General features: G+C 51.8%; 1 protein-coding gene across 8 annotated transcripts in view; it reads left to right on the forward strand.

Annotated features, from left to right (window-relative positions):
- PRR5L (proline rich 5 like) overlaps positions 1-13505 on the forward strand; it is a 77201-nt gene extending 63696 nt beyond the window's left edge. For 4 of the 8 annotated variants that reach the window (XM_043480927.1, XM_043480925.1, XM_043480924.1 and 1 more), the window contains 2 exons: positions 3148-3274; positions 12212-13505. In XM_043480927.1, the coding sequence (XP_043336862.1) occupies positions 3148-3274; positions 12212-12606 (522 nt within the window). In that variant the 3' untranslated portion in view covers positions 12607-13505. Of the gene's footprint in view, positions 1-3147; positions 3275-3539; positions 3711-12211 lie in introns of all 8 variants that reach the window. The other 4 variants (XR_006271933.1, XR_006271934.1, XM_043480928.1 and 1 more) reach the window with 4 other exon arrangements.
- Positions 13506-16978: the final 3473 nt, after the last annotated feature.

A 16978-nucleotide genomic window follows, 5' to 3' on the forward strand; every position in this document is an offset into this window, starting at 1 on the left:
CTCTGCCTGGCCCCCCACTGTCCACAGCGTCAAGAGATCTAGGGCTGGTTTTTCCCTGCCTACCTCTCCCACAGAGAGAAGAGCCATTTCTCTTTCCCAGTGCATTTCCAAAATGGCCCTGAACCAACCTCTCCCTCCTCAAAACATACAAGGGGCTCAACCTTTCCTCCCATGGGTCGTGAGGTCCTATGCTTAGGCTGTCCAGGAAGAGGCTGAACCAGAGACTTTGATCACCCTGGAGATCTGGTTCTTCCTGGCAGGCGCAGGCAGGTCTGAGACTGTGCAAGAATGGTCCCTTCTGAGGGGACCCGCCCAATCAAGCTGGTGTGCCCCCTGCTGGCCGGTGCCCCAGGGTCCTTCCCCGCCCCCGCTCCCCGCCACCAGCAGGATCCCATGCTGGGTTTAATTCTCTTCCCTGATGGCTCAGACGGTAAAGAATCTGCCTGCAATGCAGGAGACCCGGTTCGATCTCTGGGTTGGGAAGACCCCCTGGAGAAGGGAATGGCTGCCTGCTCCAGTATTCTTGACGGGACAATCCCATGGACAGAGGAGCCTGGCGGGCTACAGTCCATAGGGTCGCAAAGAGTCAGACATGACTAAGCAACTAACACTTTCATTTTTCATCACCATCTGGAAATTCTTAATTTTTGAACAAGGGACCCCACATTTTCATCTTGTGCTGAGCCTTGCAAATACATAGCCAGCGCAGCAGCCAAGCCAAGGGCAGCTCCTTCCCAGAGGGCTGTGTGCAAGTCAGGTTCTCTGCCCAGGGAGAAAACCATGCAGCTCAGAATTTTCTTCCCACTTCTTGCCTCTTCTCCTCGCTCTGCATCCCTCTCTTGTTTAGCGCTTAGGAATCGTAGAGCGGAAGAGTCTTGTGGGGAGAAGGCAGATGAGAAATATCAAAGTGTGAAAAGATGAGATAAAAGTGTCCTCAGCTCTGAAACCCAACCAAGGTGGTTTGGGGGCTGAAACCGCTCTACTTTTGAGGCTGCGGGTGGGTCTCTGGGAGCATGAATAAGGCTCCCCTCTCCCTTCTGCCCCTTGGAGGATCCCCTCACCCTTGTGGAGAGTCTCGTGTGCCTTTCTAAGTGAAGCCTTTCTTTTCTCAACATGTAGTTCTGTAGGTAGTTGTGATAGTTACTTATTTTTTTTTTTTTAACAAAGAAAAGTTTTTGTAATAATATATTGCTGCTGCTGCTAAGTCACTTCAGTCGTGTCCAACTCTGCGCGACCCCAGAGATGGCAGCCCACCAGGCTCCCCCGTCCCTGGGATTCTCTAGGCAAGAATGCTGGGGTGGGTTGCCATTTCCTTCTCCAATGCATGAAAGGAAAAGTGAAAGTGAAGCCACTCAGTCGTGTCTGACTCTTTGAGACCCCATGGACTGCAGCCTCCCAGGCTCCTCCATCCGTGGGATTTTCCAGGCAAGAGTACTGGAGTGGGTTGCCACTCTATTGCTAATGGTAAAGAAACCACCTGCCCAGGCAGGAGATGCAGGAGACCCAGGTTTGATCCCTAGGTTGGGAAGATCCCTTGGAGAAGGAAATCGCAACCCATTCCAGTATTCTTGGCCCAGGGGATTCTATGGCAGAGAAGCCTTGCAGGCTACAACCCATGGTTCGCAGAGTCAGACACGACTGAGTGACTTAGCCCAGTACACATTTTGGTAGTTCTGAAATTCCACCTGTTTTTATTTTTTAAATTTTTGTTTCATATTGCAGTACAGCTGATTTATAATGTTGTGTTACTTTCAGGGGTACTGCAAAGTGATTCAGTTACACATGTACATGACTCTCTTATGTTTCAGGTCAGTTTCTCATGTAGGTTATTACAGAGTACTGAGTAAAGTTCCCTGTGCCCTACAGTAGGTCCTTGTTGAGTATCAAGCGAAGCATCTTGCTGGCCTTTCCCAGTGCTTCTGCTGTTGCTGAGGGACATGAAAAACCCTCAGGTCTTCTCCCATTAGCAGCCCTCTCAAGTGCCACACCACCCCACTCCCATTTCCTCTGCATCAATTCTGACCCCTTCCTGGTCCTGACCGCCAAGTCTTCTGCCTCATAGACCCCTCCTCGGCCTTCCTTTTGGTTTTGGTAAGCCACCCCTCCCTCCCACTGCCCCCAGCCGCCTCCATCTCACTGTGATGGAGCTGACAACGTACCACATCAGCCAGTTTCCTTGGAGCTTGCACTTCACCCAGGGGTCTCCATCCAACCCGTAGGACTGGCCCCTCCCGCTTCTTGGCCCCAGCTCCTAAACTCCAGTGCAGGGGAGAGTTTTCTCTTTTCAAACAAGAGTGATTTAAAATCTATTCCGCTTTGAGACTTTGACAGCTGGCCCTTTGGGCTGAGCACAGCGCCCACGAAAGCCTTGCTCTCTTGCAGGCCCTCCACACAAACACATGGCTTCCACACCTTTCCAGGAAGAAATTGAATTCCTTCAGAGTTAGCTGGTTTTCTAGAAAACCTCAATGACTTTCCAGCTCCTTATAGCTCCAAGGACTACTGTCCTTTTGAACTGACCCTTCATTTTGGTACTAAATGTGTGTCTAGTCCACAGTGATGCTCCCTTTCTTCTACCGTTCTGGTCTTTTCCAGATTCTCTCCCCCTTTCTTTTCTAGCCTGTTAACAAGGAGCCGTAAAATGGGCTCAGAGCCAGGCATCTTGTGTGCCAGTCCTGGGTTTTGGCCACTTACCAGCTGTATTTTCCTGGGCAAGTTACATAAGCTTTCCGAGTCTTAACTTTCCTTGTGTGTTAAAGGGGGGATGGTGAGGGTTGTTGGCAGGTGCCATGAAACATATAAAGTGCTTCTATAAACCTCCTGTGTGCCTGGTGTGGAACGGTTACTGTGGCGGAGAGGGTGAGCTGGCTGTGGTTGGGACCAGTCAGACCTCAGCCCTGGAGCTGGGGTGGGGACAGTCCCGCTGGCCCTGCTTTGGGGCGGGATCCCACCACAGAGGCCAGGGTGCGCTCCATGCACAGTTCTGATCACCGCCACCCAGGACCAGTGCCTGGGGCTCCAAGCCTGGGTTTCCTTCATTCAGCCACAAGGATACAGCCTGCCTTGAATGTAGTGGGAGGGTGGCCAGAATCCGCTGGCCATGGTGACTTGGACTGACCTCTGTCTCTCTTGGGTGTTTATTTCCAGAGTGTTCACGAGCCCACAGGCCCAAGTGAGGGTTATTTGCAGCTGGAGGAGCTGGTGAAGCAGGTGGTTTCTCCCTTCCTTGGCATCAGCGAGGACCGTGGCCTCTCAGGCCCCACGTACTCATTGGGTAAGGGGGCCGGCTCTCAAGCTGCCAGGAGCCTCGGTGACTGGTAGCAGTTATGTTTCCCTGAGCCCTGCTGATCCGCCAAGCCCTTTGCTTCCCACGTGGGCCCTGCAGACCTCTGCACACTCATTGCTCATGTTTCCCTCTGGCCTGGTGGTTGCAGTAACCTCCCCGCTTGGCGAGTCCAAACTGATACCAAACTTCTGTGGTGTTGCTTGTCTGATTCACACCTTTGATCCGTGGCTTTAATCTGTTGTGGTGCCTGCAGTGTTAACTTTCCTGTATCTGATACCAAAAACCATGCCTGACTGCAGCCCACCCCCTCATGACTGGAAGAACCACCAGTGATGAATTTCCTTTTGAGAGTGGCTGAAAAACGTGAAGCCAGCTTACCGGGTGTGTGGCTGGAGATCAGCTGCTGGCTGCCCACTGCATTCCTGTAGGTACCGCCAGAGCTTGCACGTGCAGGACAGGGGCTCCTGGGCTGGGGGACAAGTCCCACTGAGGCCTCTTTCAGTGGCTGCCAAGCTAAAATTCAGGCTCTGTACTAGTCACCCTGGAGAATCTAGAGATGAAATGGGTCTATTCCTTCTCTCAGTGAGACTACGGTCTAGATGGGGAAATAGCTGTAGACTATCATAAAAGGTATTCCTTAGTTACTCTCTGAAATGGAAGCACCCACCCCCCAATGCAGGAACTTTTGGTTTGTGGTTCTAACTTCAGCAGCCAAGATGGTGCCTGGCAATACAGTATGTGTGCATACTCTGTCGCTAAGTCACGTCTGACTCTTTGTGACCCCTAAACTGTAGCCCATCAGGCTCCTCTGTCCCAGCAATGGAGTGGGTTTCCATTTCCTACTCCAGGGGATCTTCCCGACCCCAGGGATCGAACCTGCATCTCTTCTGTCTCCTGCATTAGCAAGCAGATTCTTTACTACTATGCCACCTGGGAAGCCCTGGCATAGAGTAGACAGTCAAAAACTATTTGTTAGATGGATGGGTGGTACCCGAGGCTGGGGTGACCAGCACCAACACACAGGTGCAAAGGTGGAAAGGGATTTCCCGAATTTGAAACCTTTTATCTCCTGTTCTTGCTTGAATGGAGACAGAGCTGAGCTTCAAAGAAAAGAGGGGAGGAGCAGTCTCCAGCAAGCTTCCCGCCCCTTCCCGGGCCTCCTGACTGCAGAAGAAAGCAGGGCTTGCCGCAGTTTTTAGGGCCCCTTCATGTTTCTCTGGAGACACCGGTTTAACCACAGTCACCACAAGTCTGAGGGTGCTGGCCCGTCTTCTGCCTGCCTGGTCCTCCACCCTCCCTCCCTCCCTCCCTCCTTCCCTGATTCCACCCAGGAGCTGGCAAGAGCCGGCTGAAGGAAAACAGTACCCTCCGCTCCCCGTGAGGAGGGCTGGGTGCCACCTTCCTGCTCTGGGCAGGCCAGCTGGCCCCTGAGTTTGGGGCGGGGGGATCCAGAGTGATGGGAACATGCCAGTGGGTTAGCCGGGCCGTGGCAGGGACCCCACCATCTGCTGGGCCTGCAGCTGGGAGCACTAGTAGGTTTGGGAGTTTGTTCAGTGAGGACTCAGTCTAAGAGGGGATGCCTTCAACTTTTCAGCTATAATGAGACGAATACATACTTTCATCAAATTGTAATCAAAGGCCTGCGGTTTTATTCTTGTGCCAAGGACAGTCCTTGTCTCTGGGCGTTGTCACAGTAGAGCCCAAGAGGGGAGGAAATGACGTTCTTTTGATTACTTTTTAAATTATATTATTATTTCAACAAATGTGTACTAAGAAGAGCCTGTCCCTGGCACCTTGTGAGGTGCTGCAGGTGATATCTGTGACAAAACCGACCCACCCCTGCCCTCTGGCACAGGGACCAATGCGGAAGTCACAAACACGAGATGATGACTCATCAGTGTACAAGTGCTCCCGGAGGGGACGTCCAGGGCCCACAGCAGGAGGGCTTCACCTGGACTGGGCAATCAGGGAAGACACCCTGGAGGAGGTGATCTCTGCAAAGGGACCTGGAGGATGAATACAAGTTAGCTGAGTCAGTGGGGAGGAGAGATTGACCAGGCAAAGGGAAAGATATCTGGGAGGCTTTTGGGGTTATGGGGAGGCAGGTGGGTGCAACGTTTGAGGAACTGAGAGAGCTTTAGAGTTGCAGAGTGGCTGATGGCAGGGGAAGCCCCGGGACACAGCCCACGTCATGGGCGCTGTGCAGGGTGGGCTGGATACCACATTCCCACTCACGGGTGAGGCAAGCAAAGGTCAAGGTCGCTTGGCTGTTGGAGACAGGCTTTCAAAGCCCCCAGCTCTTTGCCCTTGGCCAACTGTTCTCCCACACTCCACTCGCTCCCCACCTACCCTGTCAGCTCCAAGAGGTGACAGATGGCGCTGAGGACCCGCGGAGAAGCTGGTCCTTCCTTCTCAGTTGTTGACTGAAAAAAATGTACACCCTAAAAACTGAGAATTATGTTTTAGTCAATGGACAGCCTAAGTACTTAAGCACAGAAGACAGCCTCTCAGATTGCTCTGGAGGACTGTTCCAAAGAGGGGAGGGAGAAGCTAGGATATATAGAAGTTTTTGCAACAAAGACCAGGTAGTTGGAATATTGTTATCCCAACTATTAATTAAAGAAAAATAGATATCTCAAGTTCGTGAATTTAGCGCTTTTCTACATACGGGAAGATGCGAGTCTGGGCTCATTGAAATCACTCCTTTTTTAAAAAAACATTTATATTGGAGTATATTTTATATTTTATATTGGCGTATAGCCAATTAACAATGTTGTGATAGTTCCAGGTGAACGGCAAAGGAACTCAGCCAAACATACACATGTATCCATTCTCCCCCAAACTCCCCTCCCATCCAGGCTGCCACATGACCTTGAGCAGAGGTCCTATGCTATACAGTAGGTCCTTGTTGGTTATCCATTTGGAATATAGCAGCGTGTACACATTGATCTCAGAGTCCTTTGATGCGCACCCTAACGTCTAGGCCTGGTATCCTGCTCTTCTCCATCCTGATTCCCCTGAGGGTACACAGTCCAGAGTGGCTGCTGGCTTGGGGGCCAGGGAATCCTTTGTTTAGTGGTATGGCAGGTGGCATTCTTTGTCCACGCGGTCCTTAGTGCCAGAGGTATCCGGGGCCAGGACGTCATCCCCAACCCTGGACACCAGAAGCTAAAATGGCCACCACGGCGCCCTTCCTTATGGAGGACGCCCCTTTCTAGATAGAGAGGACTCTCTGGGACTGTCTTCCCCTCAGTTGAGCAGAGGTTTCTCTCCTGTCTGTGGAAGAGGTGGCTGCCTGTTGTGACAGCCGGCTGAGGTAGAGAGAGACTGGGCCGAGGCAGTGGACGTGAGAAATCTCGGGAGGCCTTTCCCACGTCCCCTCTGGGCCTGACGGTGGGAGGGGTAAGCGGCAGCTGGGCCCGGCATCTCAAAGCGCCTGTCACCTTCCAGGCCCTGAGCAAGCACTGGGCATGTAGTCATCCTACCAGATTCTGGGGATGCACGCCGTCGTGACCTCAGACTCTGCATTGGTAAGAAACGTCCCCAGGGTCACCACGCGGGGTAGGTGACCAGAGCCGGAGAAGTGGCCGCCTAGGGGCTCCCCACCTGTGCTCATGGGCTCAGGCAGGTTGAACTGGGACTCACGGGTGGACCCCCTTCCTCCCGGTCAGGCCAGTGGGTCTGAGAGTTAAGCCTCACCCTATGGATATGCAGGGCTTGCTTCAGAGAGAAAAAAATGAGTCCCAAGACGTGATGGAGTGAGCGTGTGTGTCCTTCCCTCCAAAGGTGTCACTTTTCTTGGGCAGAAGGAGTCGTGGGTGAGGAGGAAAATAATGAAATCTTTAGAAAAACAACAACAACAACAAACAGGCCGATTTGTCAGAGGCCAGGCCCACATTTCTACCTTTCCAGTTTCCCAGGTTTCCAGGCCACTGCGCTGGCTCAGTTAGCGCTCGTTTCTCCCGCACAAAGGCCCGGGCCTCCCACTCATCTCTCTCCATTGTGTCTCCAGGGGGAGGGTCATTTGCCCCCAGATATGGTAACATGTCTTCGTGACCAGTCGGCATTCATGGACTTTCAGGTGCCAGGTCCTAAAGAGAGACCCCCACCGTGGATCTGGTGGGCAGGGGTTGCAACACCCACCTGACGGGGGCCACTCCGGCGGGGCCCAGCCGAAAGCCTGGGAGATCAAAGGCCTGGGAATGGAGTCCCCAACAAAGAACCGCCTCCTCTGGGCTTTGCTTCTCTCTGGGGGTTTGAAAGGAGCTGCCAGGGCTGGCTTCAGAGCAGGGGGACGAATGCCAGGGCTCCGCGGGGCGCCTGGGGAGTGAGGCAGCAGCAAACACAGGAGGAGGCCGGGAGGTGGGTGCAGGAGGTGGCAGGGCCCAGCCCTCTTGCTGCTTCTCCGTGGGCCCCCTCGCCAGGGAGGGGCCAGCTTTTAGGCACCAGGGGGAGACCCGCAGCTCAGCCAATCCCCTGTGGAGACTTCCTGCTCTGGATGGCAGGGCCCAGCTTTCCCCGATGCAAATAAGAAAAAGAAGGCAAAGAAGGCAAGCAGCCCGTGTGGCAAGCTGACTATCTCCAAGCCTACTATGCAGTTTAAAGGCCTCCCAAGGGGCCCCTGTGGTCTTTTCTCTGGGAGGCGGCTCCGAATGTTCTGGGGAGCTTTGCAAGCACACACTGTCTGCCCAGGGTACTCACACAGCCCAGCCGCCCCTGTGGTCTCTGCTGTGTCCACACCCAGGCTTGGGAGCCAGAACATTGTGCCCAGAAGGCAGCAGGAGGAGCTGGCGGCCTCCGGGTCAGCGGCAGGGAACTGTCCTAAGAAGAGAGGTGGGGCTGGCCGCAGAGGGAGCAAGGCTGTGGAAACCACCAGGGTGGGCTTCAGCTGTGTGCCCTGGAGTAAGTTACTCAACGTCTCTGAGCTGTGGAGGGCTGAACACCGAGGAGGAAGAGGCTGCCCTGTCGCTGGGCAGGGCCCCGGCAGAGTTGCCACCAGCTGTATTACGGGCCCAGATAGGATGTCTGGGGCCTGTGGAATCACCCCAGGTGAGGAGTTGTGTGTGCCTCCCCTTCCCTTCTACGGACCCCAGACCACATCCCAGACCATACCATGCTGTGTTAGTCACGGCCTGATTATTGTCGGTCTCCCCCTTAGACTCACTGCATGTGGCTCCCCTGTAGGCCAGGCATGGCGCACATCCCCTCCAAGGGAGGGAACGAATGAACGGACAGCCAAGCAGTCTGTCTGACCCTCAAAGGACCAGGCCCATCTGAGAAGACCCCTCTTCATAACTCCTCCTCCTCTGATTCTCCAGCCTGCCCTCATTTGTACCCCTGCCCTGACATTTGCTGCGTTGACCTGGGTTTGACACAGATGTGTGTGCCGGCTTCTGGAAGGTCAGGAGCAAGGACTCTGCTATCAGCCCTGGGCTTGAATCCCAGTTTCATCACTAACCATGACTGTAAAATGACTTAGCATCTTAACCTCAGGTTCCCTTTCTGCAAAGCAGTCAGAAGGAGATCATGTCAGTGAGGCCTCTCCTGTTTGGATACAGTGCATAGTAGATGCTCAACTAATGATTGCTCCTGAAACTTCCACACCTCCCCTCCACCACTGTGCTCCAGCCCCTGTGTAGGGCCTCATATCAGATTTAAGCTCCTCTTTGCTCTCCGCAGCGAACACAACATTTTGCACAAAGCTCAAGACGTTTGTTGAAAGGAACTGGGCATCCTGGGGACTCCCTCCTCCAGGCTGGCCACCCTCCCTCTGGCTCCATCTCTCCACAAAAGCCCGAGTTGAACCATCCAGAACCTTTAGGCTGCTGGACTCACAGTGTGAGAGAGATGGATGACGTCCAGGCACCCATCTGAGACAGCTTGCTAGTTCATTCTGCCCGGTTGGGGACTATGGAAATCATCCAAGGAATTCTTTCCTCCAGAGATGCTGTGTGTCCATTCACGTCTCTCCCCCAGACCTCATCCCGCATCCTGAGCCCAGGCTTTGTTCTAGATTTTTCCTCTTCCTCGATTTGCATGTAGTAAACACTCACTGTCCAGTCCAGTTTCCTGCTAGGCTGGTTGTAGGGCCACCACCACCTGGTTTTCCAACTGCCAACCTCGAGTGTTTGCTTTTAACAGCAGCAGGAGAGAAGATGAATTGTTTTCAAGGGCACTTTTTTTAAAGGATGGTTCTTTAATGGGGTCCCTGCTTCTTTGAACTCTTCCGGTGCTTCTGTTTTATAGTTATCGATTTTTGTGATCATAAAAGTAATACATGGTTATTGTAAAAATGTGGGGACATTTTAGAAATGTGAGACTTGGCGCGTGGAGGCACCCATGCTTCAGAGAGGACCGCTGCCGACGTCTGGCATAGATTCTTCTGTCCTGTTGGCTCCTTGGCGTTTTGTCTCCTATATCATTTTTCCGCCAAAGAAGGGCGTGAGGACCCAGCCTCTTGTCTGGCTCTGCTGGAGGCAGTGTTTGCTGCTGCCTGAGTTCAGAGAGTGGGCTGGCCCAAGGGCGGTGACGGAGGCCTGAGACACAGCAGCGTGTAGTAGGAAATGTCTGGGCACTGCCAATTAGGGCTTCACAGGATTGGGCTGAGCCTCAGTCTTCCTTATCTGAACAATGGGGATGATCAGAGATGTCCTAGTGTTTCAGAGGGAGATTGGGACTCAACAGTAAGATAATGGATGGGAAGACACTCAGTAAGCTCTAAATTCTATGTATTGTTACCTGGTTCTGAGAAATAATTGCTGTTACCACCAAACAGCTCCTGGGGGCTCCAAGCCAGTAGTCATGGTGACAGTCCTAAGGGTTAGTATTTTATTCTCTTGTCATTGTATATACATATTTGTGTATGTCTATATAGTCACACATGTGTATATATGCATATGAAAAGTGAAAGTCGCTCAGTTGTGTCTGACTCTTTGCAACCCCATGGACTATACAGTCCATGGAATTCTCTAGGCCAGAATACTGGAGTGGGTAGCCTTTCCCTTCTCCAGGGGATCTTCTCAACCCAGGGATCGAACCCAGGTCTCCCGCACTACAGGCGGATTCTTTACCAGCTGAGACACAAGGGAAGCCCTTATATGCATATGCATATGTGCATGTATGGACATATAAGACCATCCAGTGATGGGACCTGCTGAGAATTTTGCAGATAAACATGGCACCCTCACTACAATGCCCATCAAGGCGCATGAGCTTTGCAGGTGATGACTGCATGTTTCAGGGCCTCCAGATCCATGGGAAGAGCCAACAGTAAACTAGAGCAGCATGGGCTGAGTGACCCAAGGCCAGTCTGTGACTGGCGAGTGCCGTCTTCTCTCCCTTTAGAGACCAGGTCCCCCCCTCCACCCTTAGTTATCCTGTCAGGGGTGGAGGGAGCACCAGCGAGGTCAGGCCTCCCTCATTTATCCTCCTGGAATCCCCTGCTGAGAGAGGCATGTGTTAGGAGTCTTCCAGGTCTGAGGGATGGGGGAGCTGGGGAAAGCAGTGACAGGTGCCAATGGGTTGGGCGGCTGGAAGGCTGGGGGTGTGCACTGGCTGGAAGAGGGCAGAAGGGAAAAAGAGGCTTTGACCATACCCCACCACTCCTCAGCCCTCTGTCCTCTCCTCCTCTGCCTCGCTGGGGTCTTTCATCCAATTCGTGATGCTAACATGGTGCTTCAGTGGGATAGGAGGCTGGTGTCTATGGAGGAGGCTTTGCTGGGGCCTTGGGGATGCAAGTCTGGAGTGAGACGGCCCTTGTTTGCATCCCAGCTCTTCTACATTCTAGCATCTCAGCTCTTCTACGTTCTAGCATCCCAGTGCTTCTATGTTCTAGCATCCCAGCTCTTCTACGTTCTAGCATCCCAGTGCTTCTACGATCTAGCATCCCAGCTCTTCTGCGTTCTAGCATCCCAGCTCTTCTGCGTTCTAGCATCCCAGTTCTTCTATGTTCTAGCATCCCAGCTCCTCTACGTTCTAGCATCCCAGCTCTTCTACGTTCTAACATCCCAGTTCTTCTATTTTCTAGCATCCCAGCTCTTCTACGTTCTAGCATCCCAGCTCTTCTGCATTCTAGCTGTGTCAGCATAGGCCAGTTCCTATCTCTTTGATGCTCATATTTTCTCCCACTTTGTAACTATGAAAAATGATCATAACTTAGGTTCAATTTTTAGGAGAATTCAAAAGATGAACACATGTCAAGGTTGAGCATAGTTTCCAAAATGTGAGAATTCGAGAAGCAGCAGTTTTTTTTTAATAATTCATATCCAGTGCTCTCTGCCTGCCTCCACGGGCCATCTACGGAGCCTCACCCCTTCTTTGGTGATGCGAAAGGCTGGTTGAATCCAGAGTATCAACTTGAACAGAATGCAGACCTAAGATCATCAACCTGCTGGGAGTGTTGGTGGTTCTGGTCTGTGATGATCCAGAGGATGTCCCACTACCTTTGTTTTGATAGCCAAGGTCCCCCCAGTTAGCTGTTCCTCGGGACCTGAGTTTATGAGATCTTTTCCACTTCCTCTGTTGACACTGCAGAGGGCTCATTGTGCTGAATGGAGCCCAGAGCATCTCTGGTCCAGCCAGTGCTCAGGTCTTCGGACGAGACTGGTTAGAAGGGAACTGAGGGCATATCCAAGGAAGCTGAGGCAGCAGCTGCAAATGTGAGGAGATTCCCTTGGAGCTCCTTGATCCATCATGGAACGTCCATTGGGACTCCTACTATGGGAGGGCATGTTGGCCATAGGCAGGATCAGGCATGAACAAAGTGAAGTTACAAGAAAGCATAGATGTAGCCAAGTTCTTCCCTTGCACTTCAGGGCTTCATCTAAAGCCGTTCCTGCCACCTCCCTCTTCCCCCAAATTCTTTAGGAGTTTTTGACACCCACCACCCCCACCAGATCACAGCCTTTGCTGGTCTTTCTCTTGCAGCCAGGCGCCACTCCAGGGTCCGGCCCAAGGTCACGCTCCTGAACTACGCCTCCCCAATAACCCCCATCAGCCGGCCCCTGAACGAGATGGCCCTGACCCCGCTGACGGAGCAAGAGGGGGAGGCCTACCTAGAGAAGTGTGGCAGCGTCCGGCGACACACGGTGGCCAATGCCCACTCGGACATCCAGCTGCTGGCCATGGCCACCATGATGCACTCGGGCTTAGGGGAGGAGCCTGGCGGCGAGGACAAGTGCCTGCTGCTGCAGCCCAGCTTCCCGCCGCCCCACCGGCAGTGCTCCAGCGAGCCCAACATCACCGACGGCCCCGACGAGCCAGAGCAGGGGGCCACAGGCAGCCAGGAGGACTCAGAGCTGAACTGTGCTTCCCTCAGCTGAGCCCCCATCTCCCAGCACTCCCAGCTCCGGCCTGGCAACCAGGATGAGGGCAGCTGCGTCCCCGAGGATCGCCGAGGGGAGCGCTTCCCCTGGGCAATGCCACCTTCTGCCTTTTCGGATGGATACAGGTTAATCTGAGTGCCCTAGGCGAAATTCCCATTGTAAGTTTTTCCATTTTCAGGATGGTGATCCCCTCTTTGCGGCCACACACATCTAACTGCCCAATGTCTGCCCTCTGTCTGATTCAGCCTTCCCTGCTTGACTCAACCCAGATCTTCCTCTCTGGGCCTTTACTCTCAGATAGTAGACTGTCCGGTCCTCCTGACTGTATATCCCAGCCCCCCCGGCGTTCCTATAGCTGGAGGTCATCTGAACCACACACAAAGCCAGCAAGGATGTGTTGGCATGTGGAGTTCCCCTTGAGTCCTCATGATACAAAAGGTTGATGGGTGAAAAGGGGCAGTAGAGAGGTACCTCTTGTCTCTGTCTCGTGTGGAGTAAAAGTAGACTGCAGCCCCTCCCAAGCCTGACCAGGAATGCATCTTTCCTTTCAGTTTCAGAATTACTGGCAAAAGAGGGTTCTTCCTCACCTATATCCAGACCCTTTATACTGTCTTTGGCTTTTGGTCCAGGAGGGCCACATGGTTGGAGGAGCCCCATCTTTAATTAAGCCTCAGCATTCCCTTCCCAAGGCTTTCTCCCCAGCTCAAGGAACTAACCTTCCTGGTGGAATAGCTGGTGCCTTTCTCCCTCTTTTATTTCAGAAACTGACCCCTTTGCTGTCATCAGGGAGGGGCCAGCCGATACCAACTGACTAATCTGTTCCTGGATTTGACTTGAATTTTTTTTTTAATGTACATCGTTTCAAAAATAAAATTGCTTGCAAATATTTGCACGTAGATCTTGCACCGCTCATTTCCCATGGGGGTGGGTCTTCACACAGAAAAATAGCAAACCCCCTAAGAAAGGAGATTAGGAGTGGTTCAGGGTGAAAGTGATCCATGGTAGGTGGGGCCCTGAGGCTACAGAGTTCTGGAAGCAGCTGAATTTGAGTGCAGTTAAGGCCTGTGTTTGTGAGTGTCATGGTTTATAGGAAAAGTTGTATTGCGGTGAGGAGACTCAGCATGCCTCGGGAGCAGAGGGGTTGAGCAAATGAGATGTCTCAGTGCTTTATATTCGGGGGAGCCAGGGGTGATGTGGGCAAGACCTTTTGGAGGAGATGTTCATTCCCTGTGATTAAAGCAGTGCCTACAAGTGCCTGGAATGTCTAACCTTCAGGGTCTGGAAATGTTCTTCGGGGCAGCAGGCTTTGGTACTATTTATGTATAAAAAGTGAAAGCGTTAGTCACTCAGTCATGCCCAACTCTTGGCAACCCCATGGACTGTAGCCCACCAGGCTCCTCTGACAATGGAATTCTCCAGGCAAAAGTATTGGAGTGGGTAGCCATTCCCTTCTCCAGGGGATCTACCCAACCCAGGGGTTGAACCTAGGTCTCTGGCGTTGCAAGCAGATTCTTTACCATCTGAGTCATATAATATCTTCTCAACACTGCTTCTTCCATCCAGGTCTGGGCTTTTTATCTCCTTTTACCTCACTGTTCTTTTTGTATTTGTCTGCTGGCCCCCTGATAACAACTCCAGAAAAAAAAAGAAGGCCCTGAACACTTCTGGCACCTTCTAGGTATCCTGTTAGTCTTTGGAAACTTTGTTTATGAAATGTCAGAGCTGTGAGCCAGCTTGGCTTCCAATACAGCAGGAGAGAGGATGAGGACAGTCTAAGCTGCCAGCAGAGGAAGAGACGTTCTAAACTCATCTCATCCTTGACGGTATTTCCCTTCTGGGTGAAGATTTGAAATATGACCAGAGTCGTGCTTTTGATGGCTTCTGATTTGGAAATTTTGTTTAAAAAGTTGTTTCGTTTACATCCTTTTAAGAGAGTGATGGAAGAAAACATACACAAAGGAGACTTTCTGAGAATTTCAAACAAAAAATAATCTGTGGATGTGTTGGGTAAAGTCCACACATTCACTAACATGCATTAGCAAATGGAATATCAGTAGGTAACATATGATGATTTCTTTAACCGATGACTTCTGTCCTTATTGACCTACTTAGCACTCGGGACTAGTCTTTACTGATCCCAGCAAAGTAATTAATTATGGTTGGGTTTGCTTTTTTAGTTTACAACATGAATGATATATATGCTTTTAAATGCTTTTTCCATATACTAAATGCCCCTGATGAGGACAGCAGTCATCAGTTAAATTTGTAAGCCCTTAGTGTACTTAATTGCTAATGAATGTTAGCTAGTTCACAACTGTACCTTTGAGGTCCACACCTGATATTTGTGCAGTAAATACTTCACGCTGTACATAGAAAAACTGCTGATGTTTATGAGCATTCAGGCCATCAGAGCTATTGCAAGAGCAACAGCGGTAGTGTTTTTAACCACTGTTCCCCCCTTCATGAGAGGAAGATTCGTTTTCATTATTTAAGCTAGGATCTTTCTGTGCCTGAGGTTTAATGACAGGAAACAATCACGACTCTTAAACTTGTAGTGAGCTCAGAAACCAAAAAGCTTTCATGCTGTCTGTTTCCAAAACGGATTCAATAAACATCATTTTGTACGTTACTCTGTTCCCGGGCTGTGTGTCTTGATTGAATTTGCACGTGCGTCCATTTGCAAATTCTGAGTCTGAGCGTGTCCGGTAGACCTCTGCATCCTGTCTGCACACTCCCGGTGTAAGGAACCCGCCTTCTCGGCTGCTAGGTCCCTTTTCCTGTTGCCTCCATCCCTGGGTTAGGCAGCAGCCTGACCTCAGCTGGTCTCCCTTGGGCTTTGCTTGCCATCCTCATCTGGCAAGTCATTTCCTGGAGGAACAGCCCATCTGCCAAGGAGCTTGGAAAACACCGAACAGAGTCTGCAAAGGCAAGGTCTCTTCTGAAGCCAGCTTGGTCTCTTTCCTGAGTGTTTGACCTGGAGGGAGCCTTTGTAAGAGCCTTCAAAGAGGTGTATCCTGAACTGATTGAAAATCCTGGAGGAGGTCAAGGACAATAGTCACACTTTTCAATGAGCCTTCAGAGACTGGAACAGTGAACTATGAATGCTGAGTGGTCTGTCTCGGTAGATTTCACATCTCTGGCGCACTATCTGTATTCACTCATTCAGCCACTCATCTTTCCACCAAATATTTGTGGAACTGCCACTGCATTGTAGGCACTTGTGGGTGCTGGGCATGAGGTGATGGGACAGAAAACCCATGCGCCTGCATCTCTTGGGGCTTACCCTCCAATGGGGGAAGGCGGGCAGTCAGGTGAACACAGGCATTTCAAGTAATGAACAACACTGAATGAAATAGAATGGCAAAACACAGTGACTAATGGCTGATGTGTGGGTGACCCTAGACCAGGTGGCTAGAGAAGGTCACTCTAAATTTGGGATCAGCCTTAAAATCTGCTTTTGTTCCCGCTCAATGCCATAACAAATTACCATGAATGAGCGCTCGCTGGGCTTACCTGGTGGTCCAGTGATTAAGAATCCCCCTGGCAATGCAGGGGACCTGGTTAGATCCCTGATCCAGGAAGATCCTTCGTGCCGTGGGCCGACTGTCTGTGTTCCACAGCTACTGATCCCGCGTGCCTAGAACCTGTGCTCCGAAACCAGAGAAGCCACCGCAATGAGAGACCCACACACTGCAACAAAGGGTAGCCCCTGCTCACCACAACTAGAGAAAGCCCATGCGCAGCAACAAAGACCTACTGCAGCCAAAAAAAAAGGCAGCGTGCATTTATGATCTCATTCTGTAGGCTGGAAGTCTGACCTGGGTCTCACTAGGCTAGAGATCTAGGTGTTGGCAAGGCTGCGTTCCTCTCTGGAGGCTCCAAGGGAAGAACCCATTTTCTCACCTTTGCCAGCTTCCAGAGGCCACCCATATTCCTTGGCTTGCGGCCTCTTCATCTTCAACACTAAACTCGCAGCCATGGGTTGAGTCCCTCTCACGTTGCATCATGCCAGCCTCCATTCTGCTTTTGTCCACTCTTAAGACCCTTGTGATTCCACTGGGCCCACTGGGATAAGCTTTATGTCAAGATTCCCATGGGCCTCTGATTACCACTGCCTCTGCTGCCCCCTCTACTGATGTCTCAGGGAGGAAAGGCCAGCCTCGTGGTGTGCTCGGGACGCTGAGAAGCCTGAGCTGCAGCCAGCAGGTGGGTACCAGTCTCTGTGTCCAGGGAGACTGGTCTGCCTGGCCCAAGGGCCTTTAAACCTGATGTCCACTCAAAGCTGCCTCTCTTCCTCTTCTCAAACTCTTTCTAGAAAACCTCATAGGGTAGGGAGTGGGGGGTTGGGGGAACCTGGACAATGGATTTC

Source organism: Cervus canadensis, chromosome 11 (assembly GCF_019320065.1).
Source record: "Cervus canadensis isolate Bull #8, Minnesota chromosome 11, ASM1932006v1, whole genome shotgun sequence".
Taxonomy (NCBI): domain Eukaryota; kingdom Metazoa; phylum Chordata; class Mammalia; order Artiodactyla; family Cervidae; genus Cervus; species Cervus canadensis.